Consider the following 17589-nt stretch of genomic DNA (forward strand, 5'->3'; position numbering starts at 1 on the left):
AAAATTATGAGGGGCATGGATAGGATAAATCGGCAAAGTCTTTTCCCTGGGGTCAGGGAGTCCAGAATGAGAGGACATAGGTTTAGGGTGAGAGGGGAAAGATATTAAAGAGACCTAAGGGGCAACATTTTCACGCAGACAGTGGTACGTGTATGGAATGAGCTGCCGGAGGAAGTGGTGGAGGCTGGTACAATTGCAACATTTAAGGGGCATTTGGATGGGTATATGAATAGGAAGGGTTTGGAGGGATATGGGCTGAGTGCTGGCAGGTGGGACTAGATTAGGTTGGGATAGCTGGTCGGCATGGGCGGGTTGGACCAAAGGGTCTGTTTACATGCTATACATCTCTATGACTCTGTGACTCTATAACAATACAAATGTTTAACTACTTTGACATCACCAATTTCGGAATTGTACGATATTTAATTTAACTTTGTTAATGTAGTCTATAACAACTGTTCTAACATTATCAACAGTTGACTTGTTTAATTTTATTAATTTTGGAAGTTAAAAAAATGTCATTTACACATGAATTCTAATATGTGTGCTTACATTTAGTGGTTTTGGAATCATGATAGTGATGTTGTCCCCATCAGGGCCAGCTGGTGTAAGAGGACGGTACACACAGCAAACCGTAAAAATGATTGTGTATAAAAAGTAAAGTGCAGTCCACAGCAAGAAATACTTGAAGCCATAATTAGTCCACTTATGATGAAGCACTTCTTTCACTGGAGTAATCTTTAATAGTTTCCGAGCCTACAATAATAAAAAAATGTTACTATTACCACTTGCAACTTTACAAGGAACATTACACCATACACTGGTTGGTTTCATATTGAACACGTGAAATATCAAAATATCCAATAACAATTTTGCTTTTGTATATGATTTAGAATGTAACAAAACATTCTACTGTGTTTCACAAAGCAGAAAAATAAGTACTGAAGTAGACGGGTTTGGAGAGGGATGGAATGTCAACTATTAGGTCATAGAACTCCCTCTGGGGCTAAGCAACTGAATGTATAAATGATAAAAACATTATTGAAGTTGGCATCTTGAGGATGGGGAGCCAGTGTTCACCAGCAGGGATTGAAGTGAGGGCAGGTAGAATAAATAGGACATTGACAGCAAATTTCAAATGGTTTGAAATTTGTAGGAGGAGGAGCTTGGTAGACCAGCAAGAAGGACATTTGAAAATCAAATCTACAGGAGATAAGGAAATGTGATTTGATGTTGGTAAGAGTGAGTGGAGTGGGAGGAGGGAATGACTCCATGTTGTGGAAATGAAAGTAATAGTAGTGTAATTGTGGTGCTTATTAACATACATATTTGGAACTCAGCATGAATACACAAGTGAGAATTTACTTTATTGGTGCCCTGCTGTGTTCTACTCAGAATTTTACAAGTCAGATCTTAAAAATGGCATTTTACACTACAAGTATTTGCAGAAGAGAAGGATGCAGTGGGATAATTGGAAGCATATGGATATCACATTAGTAATTGCCTTTGAAGGTACAAATTTATTATTTTTTAACAAATAAGACAAAGTTGCAGGTATAAAAGCTTTCACCAGCAGTATATGTCATGCAAAGCTTGACAAGCTGCATTGTATTCATTAGCTACACATCTCTGCTTCACATTAAAAGTTCATCGTTGTTCTGGCAGCTGTGTAATTTCAGGAAGTGGGCCATTGTAAGTCCCAGATCAGAGATTGACACCACATGTGCACTGTAGGAATGGTTCACCAAATAAAATCACCCAAAAGTAAATGTGTAGGTGAAGGAAAGGGGATGCAATGTTGCAAATGCCAGCTTACTGGAGGGGGGATATCACATATTAACACTGTTGTAATGAATTAACATTCATAAATTAAAGGTCCGGGCTACCAAGGAAGGTTGTTAAACCTTAACAGACCTGTTAGTTACATAGAGCAGAAAGTATGTGCTCAATGTGTTAGAATATGGAGTAATCCATTCCTCTTCAGCCAGGACTTTAGAGACTATTCTGACCAGTGTGGAACAAGTATTCAGTCACATAAACAGGACTTTGGCACTGACCAGTATGAAGCTTCTGTTGACAGTTTCCTTCGAAACACACATTATTATGGAAGTGAGGTAGTGGAAGGACTGGAGAATGGTAGGGGAGAGCACTGACAGGAGTTTTCAGGTTGTCACCAACTTTTGCATATTGCACTCTTACAAAGCCATTGAAATGTAACTTTTCAGATTGACTACAATGGAGAAACCAATGATTCTCAGGTAACTGCATAGCACCACATATCACTACATTATGTTAGACAGGCTTTGGATCTAGGAAGACAAAATTCCACTCTGGTTTGATAGGTTGTGAGAAGGCTGATAGGTCCAATCCAATTTGCAGTTCCTGCCACTTGCGGGGCAGGTTTGAATGGATGAGGTGTTTGGAGGTTTGTACATTCTCTGACACCTTAAACTCATCTATGTATGATTTCAATAAAGCATCTCAATGTGTTCTGTGCCTTCCCAAATGAATTATTTCTATTTTGGTTTATCACAAGCCAGAATCTCCCATGAGTTGGCAGAGATGTTTGATCTCTTCAGAGAGGTTTTGATGACATTCCTAAAGTGCTTCCATTGTCTTCTTAGAAGTTTCCTGTGCTGACTGGGTTCCATGTATGAGTGTTTTTCCTTCTGGAATCTGGTGTCGTGCATACGAATGACATGATTAGTTAGTGCTTTTGTGCTGGGTGATTTAGCTTGACAGAGGATACTGCTATTGACAAACTTTCATGCAGCCGGATTTGGAAGATCTTGCAAAGGTACCAGTAGTGGTATTTCTCCAGTGCTTTGAGGTGCCTACCTATCTTTGCTGCTGGATTCCTGAATACATTTGTAACAGAACACCTCTTCCAGGAATCTCCAGCACAGAAGCCTGCTAAAGGTGAATGGGTAATTTTTAATCTGAAAATTTAGAAATGTTGTTTCCTGGTCAAAATATCTGACCCATGACTTATTAATGTTCAACCCACCTGAAAGGCTGCCTGCTTTTGCTCACTTTACTGTCTCATGGATCAGCACTTTGTGTGATACCCTTGCTGAAACCTAAGTGTATCAACTCTAAAATTCAGGTGCCTGGGAGAATCATCCATTCATTTCTAATGTTAAAGGCTATATCTTTTTCATACCAATCCTATCATGGCCAGGAGTTGAATAAACAATATGGAGCTGAGGTCACCTTGGCCTCAGCGCAGAGGTCTGATGGTTTTCCAATCCACCCTCAGATCCCCATGTCCCAGTGCTACCAAAGGTCAAAATCTCCCTAATAGCTCAATGGCAGATTGAATTGTGAGATGAAAGTTCACTTCCCCATGTACCTCATCTGGAATTTCTGGACTATACTTTTCACAAAATGTCCATTGTCAGTAGGTCTGTTTTGTAGTTGAAGAGCTTAGTAAATTTGTTAGGTAAGATCTTTCAATATATGCTGCATAAATCCATGTTAACCCACTCTCACTATCAACATGTTTTATCAATGCATTTCACTCAATTGCCTGAATAAAACTACTGGTGAATCTGCTTCCTACACCATTTCAGATCCTAACAATTTGCTCTGTAAAAATATTTATCCTAATTTATTTTGCCCACTACTAGAAATCTGAATCCACTGTTCAACAACCTGCCTGCTATTAGAAAAAAAATACTCCTTATTAAAACTCTTCATTATTTCCTGTTTCCTTGGGTTATGCTCCCTGGGTTTTAAATGATTTCTTTTTTTAAAAAAAGACTTAAATTGCTTTAAATGCTCAGCCAGTGTTCTGATTTATAGTTTCAAGTACTCGGTTATGATGTCCATGAAATTGAATTGAGACATACTCTTGAGCAAGCTGCAATGCTTGGCTGCCTGTTCCTTAACAATCATCTGAGCTAAAGGGACTCTCTATACACATAAAAGGCATTATTCCCTCAAGATTTCTATTTGTGGTTCTGCTATGTTCTTAAGTGCAGGCCCTTCAGATTTTTTAGTACGGTAACTTAAAGTGGTGGCACACAGTTTAGAGGGAATATTATTTACAAGTATCCCTGCATTTGCACACCACCAAAGTAAAAATAAGGTGGGAGACCTGCTGAAAACACTCCTGGGTTCTGGACAAAAAAGTCAACACACCTTAGGGGCAACCCTGGAATTCATGAGCATTGCTCTGAGCAGCTTTTTTATGATGATGAGTTTTTGACCTTTCTTTCTTTCTGCTTAAGATCGAAATGTTTCTACACCCAAAGTGTGGGCATCAGCCCTCATGGCCTTCTGCTTCAGTGTGGACCTTCAAATCTTATAATTTATTCTCGAAAGTCATAATGTACACACAGAAGTTAGAGAGATCGGTTTCTCCTGTAATCTGGAGTCATTTTTTTGTTTACTTCATTATTCCTCTGTATATATTATTATAGTTGACATATTTACTTGTTGTATCAATGTTAACACTTGAACCAAAACCACCAATCATTGTTCTATAACATAATATCAAGTTTCTGTACTTTAAAAAAAGCAACTGTCAATCACATTTTATTTTCTCTCTTTTTGGTACTACTCATGTTGTTTCATCCTCCTTTCTAATTCATTTCTTCTTGCCTATTACAATATCTTCTGTCTCTAAAAGCACATTGTTATCTAGTTGATTCATGTGATGCCAATTCTTTCTATTTAGCTGTGTTGTACATATTGCTATTTCTACCAGGAAGTTAGTATTTCGAAATAACTGACCTCCTTCTTCTTGCTAGAGCATAAAATGTCAAGGACGGAGAGTTCATCACCCCACGTATCAATTCCTGTCAGATCATACAAGGTGGATGATACAGGTCCAAAGGCCCAATAGATCTGTTTTCTCTTCTTCATGAAATGACTGAACATCTGCAACAAAAGCATACGAAATGTATCTTGAGTCAGGTAAATATAAAATGTGCTACAGTTCTAATGCACAAAGAGAAAGAAAAACAAAGGAATTCTTCAACTTGGAACAAATTACTAATTCAAATTAACATTAACAGACAAATTAGCATTTTGTTTTAATTACTAATCATTCCTAATTTGAAAATTGATGTCAATTTTAACCAGGAGTTCGATTTGAGTAGATAGAAGAGTGGAGTCGGCATTAAAGATCCCATATACTTTAATTTGATGCAAAGTTTTATGGATATTTACTAAGTTCTCAAGATTGAGAAGAAATTATGCTTGGGGCAGCAAAGGCTCAGACTTTTCAACTCCTCCTAGCCCTACAAAGGTCAGTTTTAAACTTATGTTTCAAGGAGTCTGCTTCTTTCTTGGCAGGTCTGGTGGTGTGGGCCAGCTTTTGCTTGTTGTGTCCTGCTTAAGCCAATGGTTACTAGGTCTATGGAACGCAAGTGACAACATGGAAGCCTGATTCACATTAATTAGCATGGCTACTGCTGAGTCAGCTGGACTCAGGTCCCTTAAAAGTAGCAGTGTTTAGAGACCATTTTAAACGCAAGGCCAACCTATTTGTACTAGTCCAGGTGAGTAAACGCAGACTCTTAGAAAGTGAACTAGAGTTCAAAATTAATCTCAATGTTCAAATAGAATGTTAATCATAGAATGTTATGGGGCAGGAGTATGACTGTCAGCTTGTTGTCCTTGCAGCAGCTCATCGAATGAGCATCATTACCTTTTGCCAATCTCCTGCTTTCTCCCCATAACCTTTGTACAATATTTTTATCCAACTAATCATCCATTGCTCTCTTGATTGCCTCAATTGGTCGAAATAAAAGTGTCAAGGTACAGGAATCTGTAACTCAGCAACATCTTTGAAATTCAGTCAACAATCAACATAACCTTCTCGTCTATAGCAGACAGATTGCTATTGTATCCATGGAAAAATAGGACGTTTATTGTACAATGAAGGGGATCAAGATTTGTTGTGAAGTACTTAATTGATAAATACTACCTGCAATGAAACAAAATTTAAAACACTGTAGATGCTGTAAATTTGAAAGAAGACGAGAAGATGCAAGAACTATTCACCAGAGTGATAACATCTCTAGAGAGAGAGAAGCAGTATTATTGTTTCATGTTGATAACCTTTCACCAGAACATCTGATCAAATGCCATCAACCTGAAACTTCAACTTGCTTTTTCTCTCGATAGGTCTCATCTCACTCACTGAAGTCAATCTGTAATACAGAAGTTAACATCATTCTGACTCCAAGGGAAACTTCCTAAATTCTGTAAGCATAACTCAAAACTTATGAGGGTGCAATTCAATCTGACAGGTTTCCACTACGAAATAGGTTGAGTATCCAGCCTCAAACCTGACATAGCTTGGCAGTCAGGTCCCTGGGCAAATATTACCAGCTCTGATGCTGAGATGGCCAAAAACAGGATTGGGGTGGCAGGGGGCAAAGTAAAGGGAGCTGAGCACAGACTGGTGAATGCTTATGGTATTTTGATATAGCCAGGAAGATGAAGATCTGGAATAACTCAAAAATATGTGTTCCACAAGTTCCATCTATTTGCTGATCAATTACAATCATGGTCCTACAACTCCAATTTGGCAGGCGTTGCATATACAGGGAACATCAGGGGTAGAAATTCTCCACCTGTCCCTAGAACAATGACAATTTACACCAAAAATAAATCAGTGCAGCAAGTGTTCAATTTCTCTCCGTACAACTGGACTACAACACAACAAAACCTATAATTTATATATCAGTACATGTACACCCAGTTCCTATCACACTGGTACAGGAAACACATATTTGTCTCAGTTAACCAAGGCAAATACATTTCTTTCAAAATATTGGCTCATGTACAAATATTTGTTTGAATAATCTTTAAAAGAGGAAATTCCAGTATTCTGAAATGTACTGGCAAACACTTCATAAATATTAAATACCTTATTAACAGCAGAATCAAATTTTAATAGCCTAGGAATCAAGAAGTAATGTTAACAATCTCATTTTAAAAAACAATTAAGTATTAATTGATTAGTTTCTGTTCACTTAACCACAATTGGATTTTGAAACCTTAAAGAGACACAATCACTATCTTAACCTCAAAATATATTTACTTTAAAAATCTGCATCCTTCATGGCATTTCTAGCTTGTCTGCTGACTATTTTGCAGACAGAGCTGAAAATAAATTCGGATCTGGATCTGCCAATTTCTGACAGATTCACTTTGAGATCAAACTAGTGCACACCACAAATAATGGCCAGTTAAACCAGGGAATGTTTATTTACACTAAGATCCTTCTCTTCCCCAGTCTGCTTACGCTAGTTTATAGCCATGATTAACTAAGGGTGTTACACTGAAGGGCATAAGTGTCACTCAGCTTTCAGGCTACAAAACCTGTAGACCAGTCCTCTTGTAGAGAGAGCCAGTGAGGGCAAATCTTAGTCATAGAGTCATAGAGATGTACAGCATGGAAACAGACCCTTCGATCCAACCTGTCCATGCCGACTAGATATCCCAACCCAATCTAGTCCCACCTGCCAGCACCCAGCCCATATCCCTCCAAACCTTTCCTATTCATATACCCATCCAAATGCCTCTTAAATGGTGCCATTGTACCAGCCTCCACCACATCCTCTGACAGCTCATTCCATGCATGTACCACCCTCTGCGTGAAAAGGTTGCCCCTTAGGTCTCTTTTATATCTTTCCCCTCTCACCCTAAACCTATGCCCTCTAGTCTTGGACTCCCTGACCCCAGAGAAAAGACTTTGTCTATTTAAGCATCCATGTCCCTCATAATTTTGTAAACCTCTATAAGGTCACCCCTCAGCCTCCGATGCTCCAGGGAAAACAGCCCCAGCCTGTTCAGCATCTCCCTGAAGCTCAAATCCTCCAACCCTGGCAACATCCTTGTAAATCTTTTCTGAACCCATAGGATATTATTACTAATAACAGTTAGACAGGGTCAAATTTTCTGGTTCGCATTGCTATTACTTGCTGTTTAAGATGTGTTCCTAATTTCTTATTTTCTTTTAACTAGATGACACACCCCTGGCAGTTTGGTAGGGTCTTAAGAAGATTGGTACGTGTAATTCAGTATTTACAGTTGTGCATAATCCCAGAGATTTTTGAAGCTATTTTGAGTAATTACAATAGTATTGTCTTCAAAAAGGACACTATCAATCTAATCAATTGAACAATGCCATAAAAGATACAGCAATGTACATTGCATCTAACACTCTTCTGTCCATCAGGTTGCACGTCTGTTCATCAGACTTCAGCATCACTCCTGTTGAGATGCAACTTTCTTGCAGCTAATTAGCTCAGACTTCATAGAAAGGAGCAAGAAATCAGAACTAATGAGTTTTTGAACATATTTATCAAACTTATGTAATCTAGCTAGAAAATAACAATGAAGTTTTAACAACAAAATATAAATGCAATGAAACAACGATACTCCTTTCATAAAACAAAAAAAATTGTCCAAATTTCTATGCCATTATAGAAATTTTTGTTGAAAGCAAGTTTCTAATAAAAGTAATACATTAAAATGATACATTCCACAATACTTAAGCTAAATGGATTTGGGATTTTGTTTTTTACCTCTGAAACTTATTTATATTTTTGGAGAAAAATTCTATTTATTTCAATTCATTGCATCAATTTTCTTGTTTGAGTTTCTGTTTTTGTATACATGACACAATCACATATGCACAGGCCATACAAGAGCAGTCAGATATGATTTTGTTAATGTTTGAAATTAGTCTTTGTGCAGGTATTTTGAGAGTGATACATAATCATTTTCTTTTCCAACCTTTTGCAAACATCCATGTTGTATATGCATGTTTGGTATCTGTTTGCAGCCTAATATGACCAAGACATTGCTTCCCATGCAAGATTACACAAATTTATTTGAGGATCTTTTTAAATAAAAGCTTTGTAAATTAGTTTGGTACTATAGATCTTGAGTATTGCTGAAAACAGACACATTTTGTCAAACATTCATTAAAACTATTCACAAGAAATATGACTGTAAAGGGAAAACAATATTTTATGCTGTATGAGAAGAGAGTGCTGATTGCTTGAAAAGTTGACTTGCATATGTAGGAGGCATTGCCAGGGAGAATGCACCAGTTAGGTGATCACTGACAGTCAACTGTCAAGTTTGTTTAAATTTTAAGTGTTTGACTTGAACTAGTCCTGATGAGTACAAGGCAATAAGGTTTCAAAACATTGTGTCTTTTTTCAGAAACATGAAGACTTTTTAGTTTACTGGAATGGTTTTCATTTTTGTTTTTTTTTTCCCTAGTGGTTGAAGACTGATTAATCTTTATGCAGCAAGTCATTACACATCCAAAGATCAGTGACCCTAATATGTGTGCTTTACCAAAATTATGGGCTTGAGCTGGGCAAGAGTGGAGTTGCAGAAGACAATCATATTGTGATCGAACCCATTTTAAATCTTCTATTTCACCAGAGTCAAAAAACCCTCCACTGGCCATGAAAATGGAAAAAATTTAGCCTGTTTTAGATATTATAGATTTTCCAGGCTCACCACTGAGGGACAATCTTTCTATTATACTAAGCAATCAAGGAAAAAAAAAGCTGCTGCAACACCACCTCGTCTCTGTTCCCTGCACTCACCCCCACCTACTCCATGTACGTCATGCTCCTACTTTCCCTGGTATCACTGTAAATATTAATAACATGGGTCTTCCCCACACTCTCCCAGCCCCATGACAAGCACATTATATGTCAGGACTTCTAGTGTTGCTATATTTCAATATACATTTATGTCCCTATTCTCAATTATCTGGAATACCATGACTTTCTCACCCCTAGCTGTCACATCTACAATGGCCTTGTGTTTTTCTCCAAACTGTCTCCAACACTGCCTTGCTTATACTAAGAAGCTACCCAGTTTCCTTTTCCAGCACTGCAGAATTCCTTTGTTCATTAGATTACACGTCCAATTGTCATACTTTAACATCTCTCCTGTTGAGATGGATGGAGACACACAGTGACAGGTCTTAGACAGATGGAGAAAGATAACAATAGAGCTGCCTAAAAATGTACATATAGCATTCTACTCCAAGCTTTCATATTGCACATACTGAGAAGAGTTACTTCAGGCTCATTTACAATTAACTGCATTGTAAGCTAAGCAACTTACTCCTGCCCCTATGCTCCTAGCTTCCCTTCCTAGTATGCTTAGGTCATTGGACACCAACACAGGCAGCTTTTAAATTGAACGTTTAATCGCAGCAGCCACTTGGAAATATGACAGATTATGGTTTCCTCACTGGCATTCAAACACTCATACATGGCCAAGTACAGTACCAAGCTGACCAACCTCAAAAGTATGTGGGGGATTGAAAATCAGAGATACAGGCAAGGTGATGTCCATCTCCAAATAGATTTCATACCATTTAACTAAATTTGCCATAAATCATCACCACTGATTTATTTAATGGAATTCAATTGTTTTTAAAAAAGGAAATAATGTTATCTACATTGTACAGTAACACAACTTGTCAAATCAAAACTTAAGTGTGCATTTTTACAGTCCTCCTCAAAACATATCAACTTCGATTTTTCATGTGTTGAATAGATTCAAGATCTGTCTCAACTCTGTGTTCTAAATTCAGGCATATTCATTTTAAATCTTTCACACACTACTATCTCTTTCCAGCTGCATTGTGCACCTGATATATGAAGTATTGCACGGAGTGATTGAAGTGGAATTCTTCATGTGATGTGGGATGGTTGACAATTGGGCAGCTAACTGAGATGCAGAATTGCCTGACAACTAATGTGGTGTGAACAGTATCACTTACTTATGACACGATCTACAGCTACTTCCCATTTTGTAACATAACCTGTATACAAGCAAGAATTGACTTGCTTGGTTTATACTTAAATATAATAGCACAAAATGAACAGAATTCAACAAGGAATAAATATTTTAAAGGAAGTTGACAGCATCTTTTGTGTTGAGATTCCTGGTTTTTGGAATGACTACTATTGCTCCAGTTACAATATCTAAAGGTCGACAGATCTGGAAAAACTGAGTCTGAGATTCATAGATGGGTTGAACCTTGCATAGTCTATGGCTCCATGGGTGATGGAAATGAAAATTGGCTACAGTTATATCTTGACTTATTGTGGTCAGTGCCAGTGGTCCAAGAGCGCTTCAGTGGGTCCCATAAACAATATCTGGCTACTGACATGTTGGACCCCTCCCTCCACAATCACAATGTTACCCCATCCGCAACCTACCTTGCTGGCAGCAACTCCGGCTCAATTTTCAGACTTCAATCAGGTGGGTTGCGTCCAAATCCAGAACAAAAGGACTCAATCTTAAACATAGAGCTAGTCCATTCAGGCGTGAAATGAGGAAGCATGTTTTCACGCAAAGGGTAGTGGAAATCTGGAACTTGTTCCTCCAATAGGCTGTGGATTCTGAGTCAATTGAAATTTTCAAGATTTAGATTGATAAATTTGTTTTTGCTTACTAAGGGTATCAAGGGATATGGAACAAAGGCGGATAAATGGAGTTGACATACAGATCGAACATGATCTGGTTGAACTGTAGAACAGACTCAAGAGGCTGAATGGCCCACTCTTGTTCCTATGTTCTTGCATTCTGTTTGCTCAACAGAAACTTGATTTTGTTGCCTTAAAAAGACGTAGATCCACTTTAGCAGTAAAAATACATTATCACATAAAATGCATAATGTTTCTGCCTTTCTCAATTAGCCCAAACAGTGTTGCATCTGATGTACTGAGAGGAAACTGAAGGATTGTATTACCTATCAAATATTGAGCTTCAGAATAATTCATTTGATACTGAATTAACTAATAATGTATGGAATATGCAATTCACCAACTAAAACTAAATCTAAACTCGTTGGATATGGAACATGTCAAAATTTGGGCACCAGCTGGACTGTCCTTTGCTCTATGTATAAAGTTGAAGAAAAATAATTTTACTCGATGGATGATGTTTATAGACATAAAATAATGCATTTTCTTTAACTCTAACACAGGAGAAACATCCAAGCTGGTTACATACATGTGGACAGTATTGTACAAGGTAGAATAGATGTATTGGAGTATTATTTGTATTTTTCCTATGTTACTGAATGATTACCATTTCAAAAATGGCTTCTACCTGCTATGAAGCTTTATGAGGACTCGTTGCCAAACTAAATGATAAGGTCTATTATTTTTGCAATATCTTCTGTATAAAAATCGTGACAAAAGCTTACATTTTATGGCATCTTAATTACTCTAAATATTATGTCAAAAAACTATCACCGTCTGAAACTAAAGGAAGTAGAGCTGTGTTATCTTACTGCTACATCTCCTTCAAATGCTGACAGTTTCATAGGAGTGAGTCCATCTTTGTTGGTGATATTCTCCAAATACTCAATCTTTTCCTTGGATATAAGTGATGAAATAAAATTGTACATTCTGCAGGCCATGCTCTTATTTGGATGCAGCACAAGCATGTGGAAAACGGTGTTACCTGTAAAACAAAATGTTAAACAGATTTAGATTTAAAACACTTATTGAATCACCATGTATATCTACTGGTCCAAAATTGTAGGAACATTTGATATACATTCAGGACCAATGCTGTATGGAACATAACAATATTTCACTGGAAGGATCATGTTCTTTTCATGACTACCTACCGCTCTTCAATTTTGTATTATGTTTATTTCAACAATTATGACTTATGAAATAAGTTTTCAAAATATTTTGTTCATTTACCAACAATTTTAGGTACACTTAGCAAATAGCTGTGGAGGATTGTGATTCCATTATAGAGCTGGAACTGGGAAGGCAATACTTCAGAGCATACAGAAATCAGGATTTTGTGTCTGGGATTTTTTTTGTATCAAATTGTATAATTTTTGTTGGGCTGCTTTTCAAGATGTTTAGGTCTTAGAAGAGAGTTTAATGTACTGAATATTTTGCTACCTTTAAGTAGTTCACACTTTGGTCTGTCATAATTGGATATTCTGGTTTTAAGGTTATGGTTGTCTCCAGAACAACCAAACTTAATATTCAGGGTAGACACATGCAATTGAAGGAATGACATAGTTCAATGATTTTGTGCTGATTCTATAGCAACTAAATTTTGTTTCTTTTGATTTGTGACAGTTTCTGTTCAGTTGCATGTTCATGCTCATATTATTTTGTCCTTATGTTCTTCCATATACAACACTATAATTTCATGATATCTTGCATGTCTGAGTATATCATGGCATTAAGCCACATTCAGCCACACATTTTCAGGTACTAACCAAGATGTCAACATATATAAACATGTAAAATATGGCAGTTTTAACTGAATAGGATGAAGATATCTGCCATCTTGAAGTTAATCCGTGCAATCATCAATCTTTAGCAGCATAAAAGATGGCTGTCAAATTAAATGTAAAAATGTTCTAACCCAGATTAGAAGTCTCAGCATTATAGTTTAAGTATTGCAAAAGGTACATTTCAGGAATATTTTACTAAACTTTGTGTACCAGCATCATGCTGGAGGGTTTGAATCACAAAGATAGACTGGGACTTTTCCCCAGAACATTTGATGTTGAGAGGTGACCTTATAGAGGTTTATAAAATCATGAGTGGCATAGATAAGATGAATAGCAAAGGTCTTTTCTCTATAATGGATGAATTCAAAATTAGGGGGCATATTTTTAAGCTGAGAGGAGAAAGATTTAAAAGGGACCTGAGAGGCAATCTTTTCACATGGAGGTAGTTTGTATTTGGAATGAATTGCCAGAGGAAGTGGTAGATGCAGATACAGTTACAACATTTACAATACATTTTAGTAGGTACATGAATAGGAAAGATTTACAGGGATCTGTGCAAAACACAGGAAAATGGGATTTATTTTAGTTTGGGAACATGGTCAGCATGGACTGGTTGAACCGAAGGTCTGTCTCTGTGCTGTATGACTCTATGACTCTATAACTAAATTGCTTTTGGAAGCTTAAGATCAGATTGCAGTACAAAATAGCAGATGCCTATGTGCTCATTCTAGCTGGTGTGCCAAGTATACACACCTTATTGAGACAGTTACAACTGAACTGAGCTGGTCATGCAGCCAGAAAGTCTAACATTCACTTACCAAAGTGAATCTGCTATGGAGAGCTTGAGTCTGAGGTGCACTCTCATGGTAGTCAATGTAAGCACCACAAGGGCATACTGATGGCTTCACCTAGGAATTGTGAAATCGACTTCGGTCCTGGAACAATCTCACCCAGGATCAGCGCCTAGCGCAACCAAATAAAAAACAGTGCGGCCTCCTTTGAAAGCAAGCAAATATCAGAGGCAGAGAGAAAACCCCGAGCCAGCAACTCATCTAAAACTCAACCCAATTCTGCCCTATTTGTAGGAGCATTTGCAGTACTGAAACCCAGCTAAATACCCCAGATGATGTCTCAGCTACCTTCACTTTGAAGGATGAACACAATGACTAAACCTCCATACCTCATCTAAATGTCATAGCCAGAAGGTAATACCATTTGCTTTAATTTCATATTATATAATTGACACACCATGAAGATGACTTAGGTGAAGACCACAGAAGTGGTAATGAGCTGATTCTTGTATGGTTAGGAAAATTCTCATGAGTTCACAGAAAGTCCCGTTTTCCAACAATGTGTTGAGTGGTGAAATATTCTCGCTAATGGACTGACAAGAGACTTATTTGTACATATTAACCTTCAATAACATCCTCATTATGATGCCATTTTGCCTCAATGATATGCAGTTTTCTTTGCTACCACCCACTGGATGGAAACTAGATGGCAACAATTTCCAGCATGGAAGTCAGAGCTGGCAACTCTAATCACCAACATGTCAGAGCCTGCTCCATGGCTTCTAAGGAAGTAGAAACTAAATAAATGCATTTTGGTATACTTTAAAACAACAAACAACTATGAATTTTAATTTTCTTCATTCAGAAAGAGGAAGGCTAAGTACAAAATGAAATTAAAGAACCTTACTATACTATTTAGAGTCATAAAGGTGTACAGCACAGAAGAAGGCCCTTTAAGCCATTGGGTCATTATTGGTCAAAAACAAACACCTAGCTATTCTAAACCCATTTTCCAGCACTTGACCTTTTATGTCTTGGCATCACAAGTGTACATCTAAATACTTCTTAAATGTTATGAGGGTTTCTGCCTCTACCACCCTTACAGGCAGAGAGTTCCAGATTTCCACCCCCTCTGAATTAAAAAAAAATCTTTTCTCCTATCCCTTTCTCAGAATGGATGACAGAGTGGCTTAGTGGTTAGCACTGCTATCTTACCGCGCCAGGAACCTGACGTTGATTGCACCCTTGGGGATTGTCTGTGTGGGGTTTGCATGTTCTACCCGTGTCTACATGGGTTTCTGCAGGTGCACGTTTCCTCCCACAGTCCAAACATGTGCAAGTTAGGTGGATTGGTCATGCTAAATTGTCCATAGTATCCATGGATGTTTACGCGAGGTGGATTAGCCATGGTAAATGTGAGGTTATGGGGGTAGGGTGGAGTTGGGCTGGGTCTGGGTGGGATGCTCTTTGGAGGGCTGGTACACACTTGACGGGCTAAATGGTCTCTTTCCACACTGTCGGGATTCTATGATTCTATACCCTCTAAGCAGCCTGTCCCTTATCTTAAATCTATGCCACCAGTAATTGATTCCTTGAACAAGGGGAAAGTTTCCTTTCTGCCTATCCTGTCTATGCCCTCTCAATTTTATACATCTTAATCATGTCCCTCCTTAATCTCCTCTATTCCAAAGAAAACAATTCCAGTCTATCCAATTTCTCTTCTGGACTAAGACTCACCAGCCCAGGCAACATCCTAGAAAACCTCCTCTGCATCCTCTCTAGTATGATCACATCCATCCCACAACTTGGATTTCAGAACTGAGCACAATACTCTAGCTTTGGCCTAACCAACATTTTATACAGTTCCAGCATAACCCCATTCCCATTAAATTCAATGCCTTCTCAGCCATTTTATCTACCTGTCCCAGAGACCAGTAAATATGCCACACCAAAGTCCTTCTGATCCTTGGTGCTTCCCATGGTCCTACCATTCATCATGTATTCATTCTTGACTTGTTTGACCTGCTCAAGTGCATCACCTCACACGTATCCAGATTGAATTTTATTTACCACTGATAGCCCTTCTGACCAACCTGTCTCCATCTCCCTGAAATTTAAGGCTATCCTCCTTATTAGCTACCAGCCCACCAATTTACATATCATTCACAAAATTACAGTTGAATCCTCTTACATTCAAGTCCAAACTGTTTATATACACCACAAACATTGATGCCAGTGGAACCCACTGGACAGAGACATTCAGCTGCAAAACACCCTCAAACATCACTCTCTACGTCCTGCCACTAAGCAAATTCTGTATCCAATTAAACAAACTTCCTTGGATTCCAAATTAATTCTGTTCCTCAGAATTGTATCCAATAGTTATCCTACTGCTGAAGGTAGACTGACTGGCCTGATTTATTCCCTGCTCTTCTTGAATAATGATGCCCACATTGGTTGTTCTCCAGTCCCCTGGCACTTCTCCTGTGGCTAGAGAAGAATTGACAATTATTGCCAGCATACCTGCTATTTCCTCTCTTGCCTCACTCAACAATCTGGGATATGTTTTATCCAGCCCTGGAGATTTACCTACTTTAAAGCCTGCAGACCAACCAATCTCCTTCTCTTGCTATGCAAATTTCTTTAAGTATATCACAAAGGCCTTCTTCCTGATTTCTATATTCACATTGCCCCTCAAATTAGTGAACACCAAAGTATTCATTTCAAACTCTATCTATATTCCCTGGCTTCATACACAAATTATCCCTGTGTAACTTAATGGGCCCTACGTTTTCCCTAGTTATCCTTTTAACTTTAATGTACTTGTAAAATGGTTGAGGATTTTTCTTTACTTTATCTGCCATTATTCTTTTGTGGCCCTTCTTTGCTCTCCTATCTTCCATTTTAAGTTTCCCCTTGCACATTTTGTCCTTTAGGACTTCTGCTGTTTTGATCGATGGGTATTTGCCATACGCCTTGCTTTTTCTCTGTTATTTTTGTTGTGTTAGGAAAGTTTGCAATTGCATTTAAGATAAGATGTTTACTGTAATATGCAGAAATAATGAATGACATAAAATAGGAAAACAGCTTGAACAAGATAATGAAATGATAAAAAAAAATCCTACCTTGTTTATCTTGTGCATTTAAAGGTGCCCCATGTGCCACAATCATTTTAACTATTTGTTCATTTCCTATGCAGGCTGCAAAGGATAAAACGTATTCCCCTGACATATAAAAAGAAAAAAAAAACAAGTACTAGTTATCACAATTTTGAAGAAAGAATGGAAGCGATTTTTCAAAAACCTCCAGTTTTGCAGAAAAATACCATAGATTATTATTCTTCAAGACTGCCCATTGTAGAATAAGAATGCAAAAATAACAAAAATATTGATACAAATCATAAACTGTATGGAAATTGTAGTTTCACACATGGATCTGTTAAATGTGGCATAAGGTGAGATTATAACAATTAAACGCAAATTCAAAGACAGGAATGTGTGCGCAATTGAAGCTGTCTATTGC

At 37.8% G+C, this 17589-nt stretch overlaps 1 protein-coding gene and 1 long non-coding RNA gene across 2 annotated transcripts in view; one reads left to right on the forward strand and one right to left on the reverse strand.

Moving 5' to 3' along the window:
• The window catches only part of LOC122555904 (transient receptor potential cation channel subfamily V member 6-like), a 124432-nt gene that overhangs the window by 31899 nt on the left and 74944 nt on the right, over positions 1 to 17589 (reverse strand). The window contains exons 4-7 of the mRNA XM_043702170.1: positions 17193 to 17291; positions 12302 to 12474; positions 4738 to 4884; positions 553 to 756 (exon numbers count right to left, since the gene is read on the reverse strand). Coding sequence (XP_043558105.1) covers positions 553 to 756; positions 4738 to 4884; positions 12302 to 12474; positions 17193 to 17291 — 623 coding nt within the window. The remainder of the gene's footprint in view (positions 1 to 552; positions 757 to 4737; positions 4885 to 12301; positions 12475 to 17192; positions 17292 to 17589) is intronic.
• Positions 4852 to 17559, forward strand: LOC122555907. Its single transcript, XR_006313392.1, has 4 exons — positions 4852 to 4920; positions 6136 to 6215; positions 7984 to 8025; positions 17267 to 17559. It is a non-coding gene; the product is annotated as an uncharacterized LOC122555907 (long non-coding RNA).

The sequence above is a fragment of the Chiloscyllium plagiosum genome, chromosome 13 (genome assembly GCF_004010195.1).
Source record: "Chiloscyllium plagiosum isolate BGI_BamShark_2017 chromosome 13, ASM401019v2, whole genome shotgun sequence".
Taxonomy (NCBI): domain Eukaryota; kingdom Metazoa; phylum Chordata; class Chondrichthyes; order Orectolobiformes; family Hemiscylliidae; genus Chiloscyllium; species Chiloscyllium plagiosum.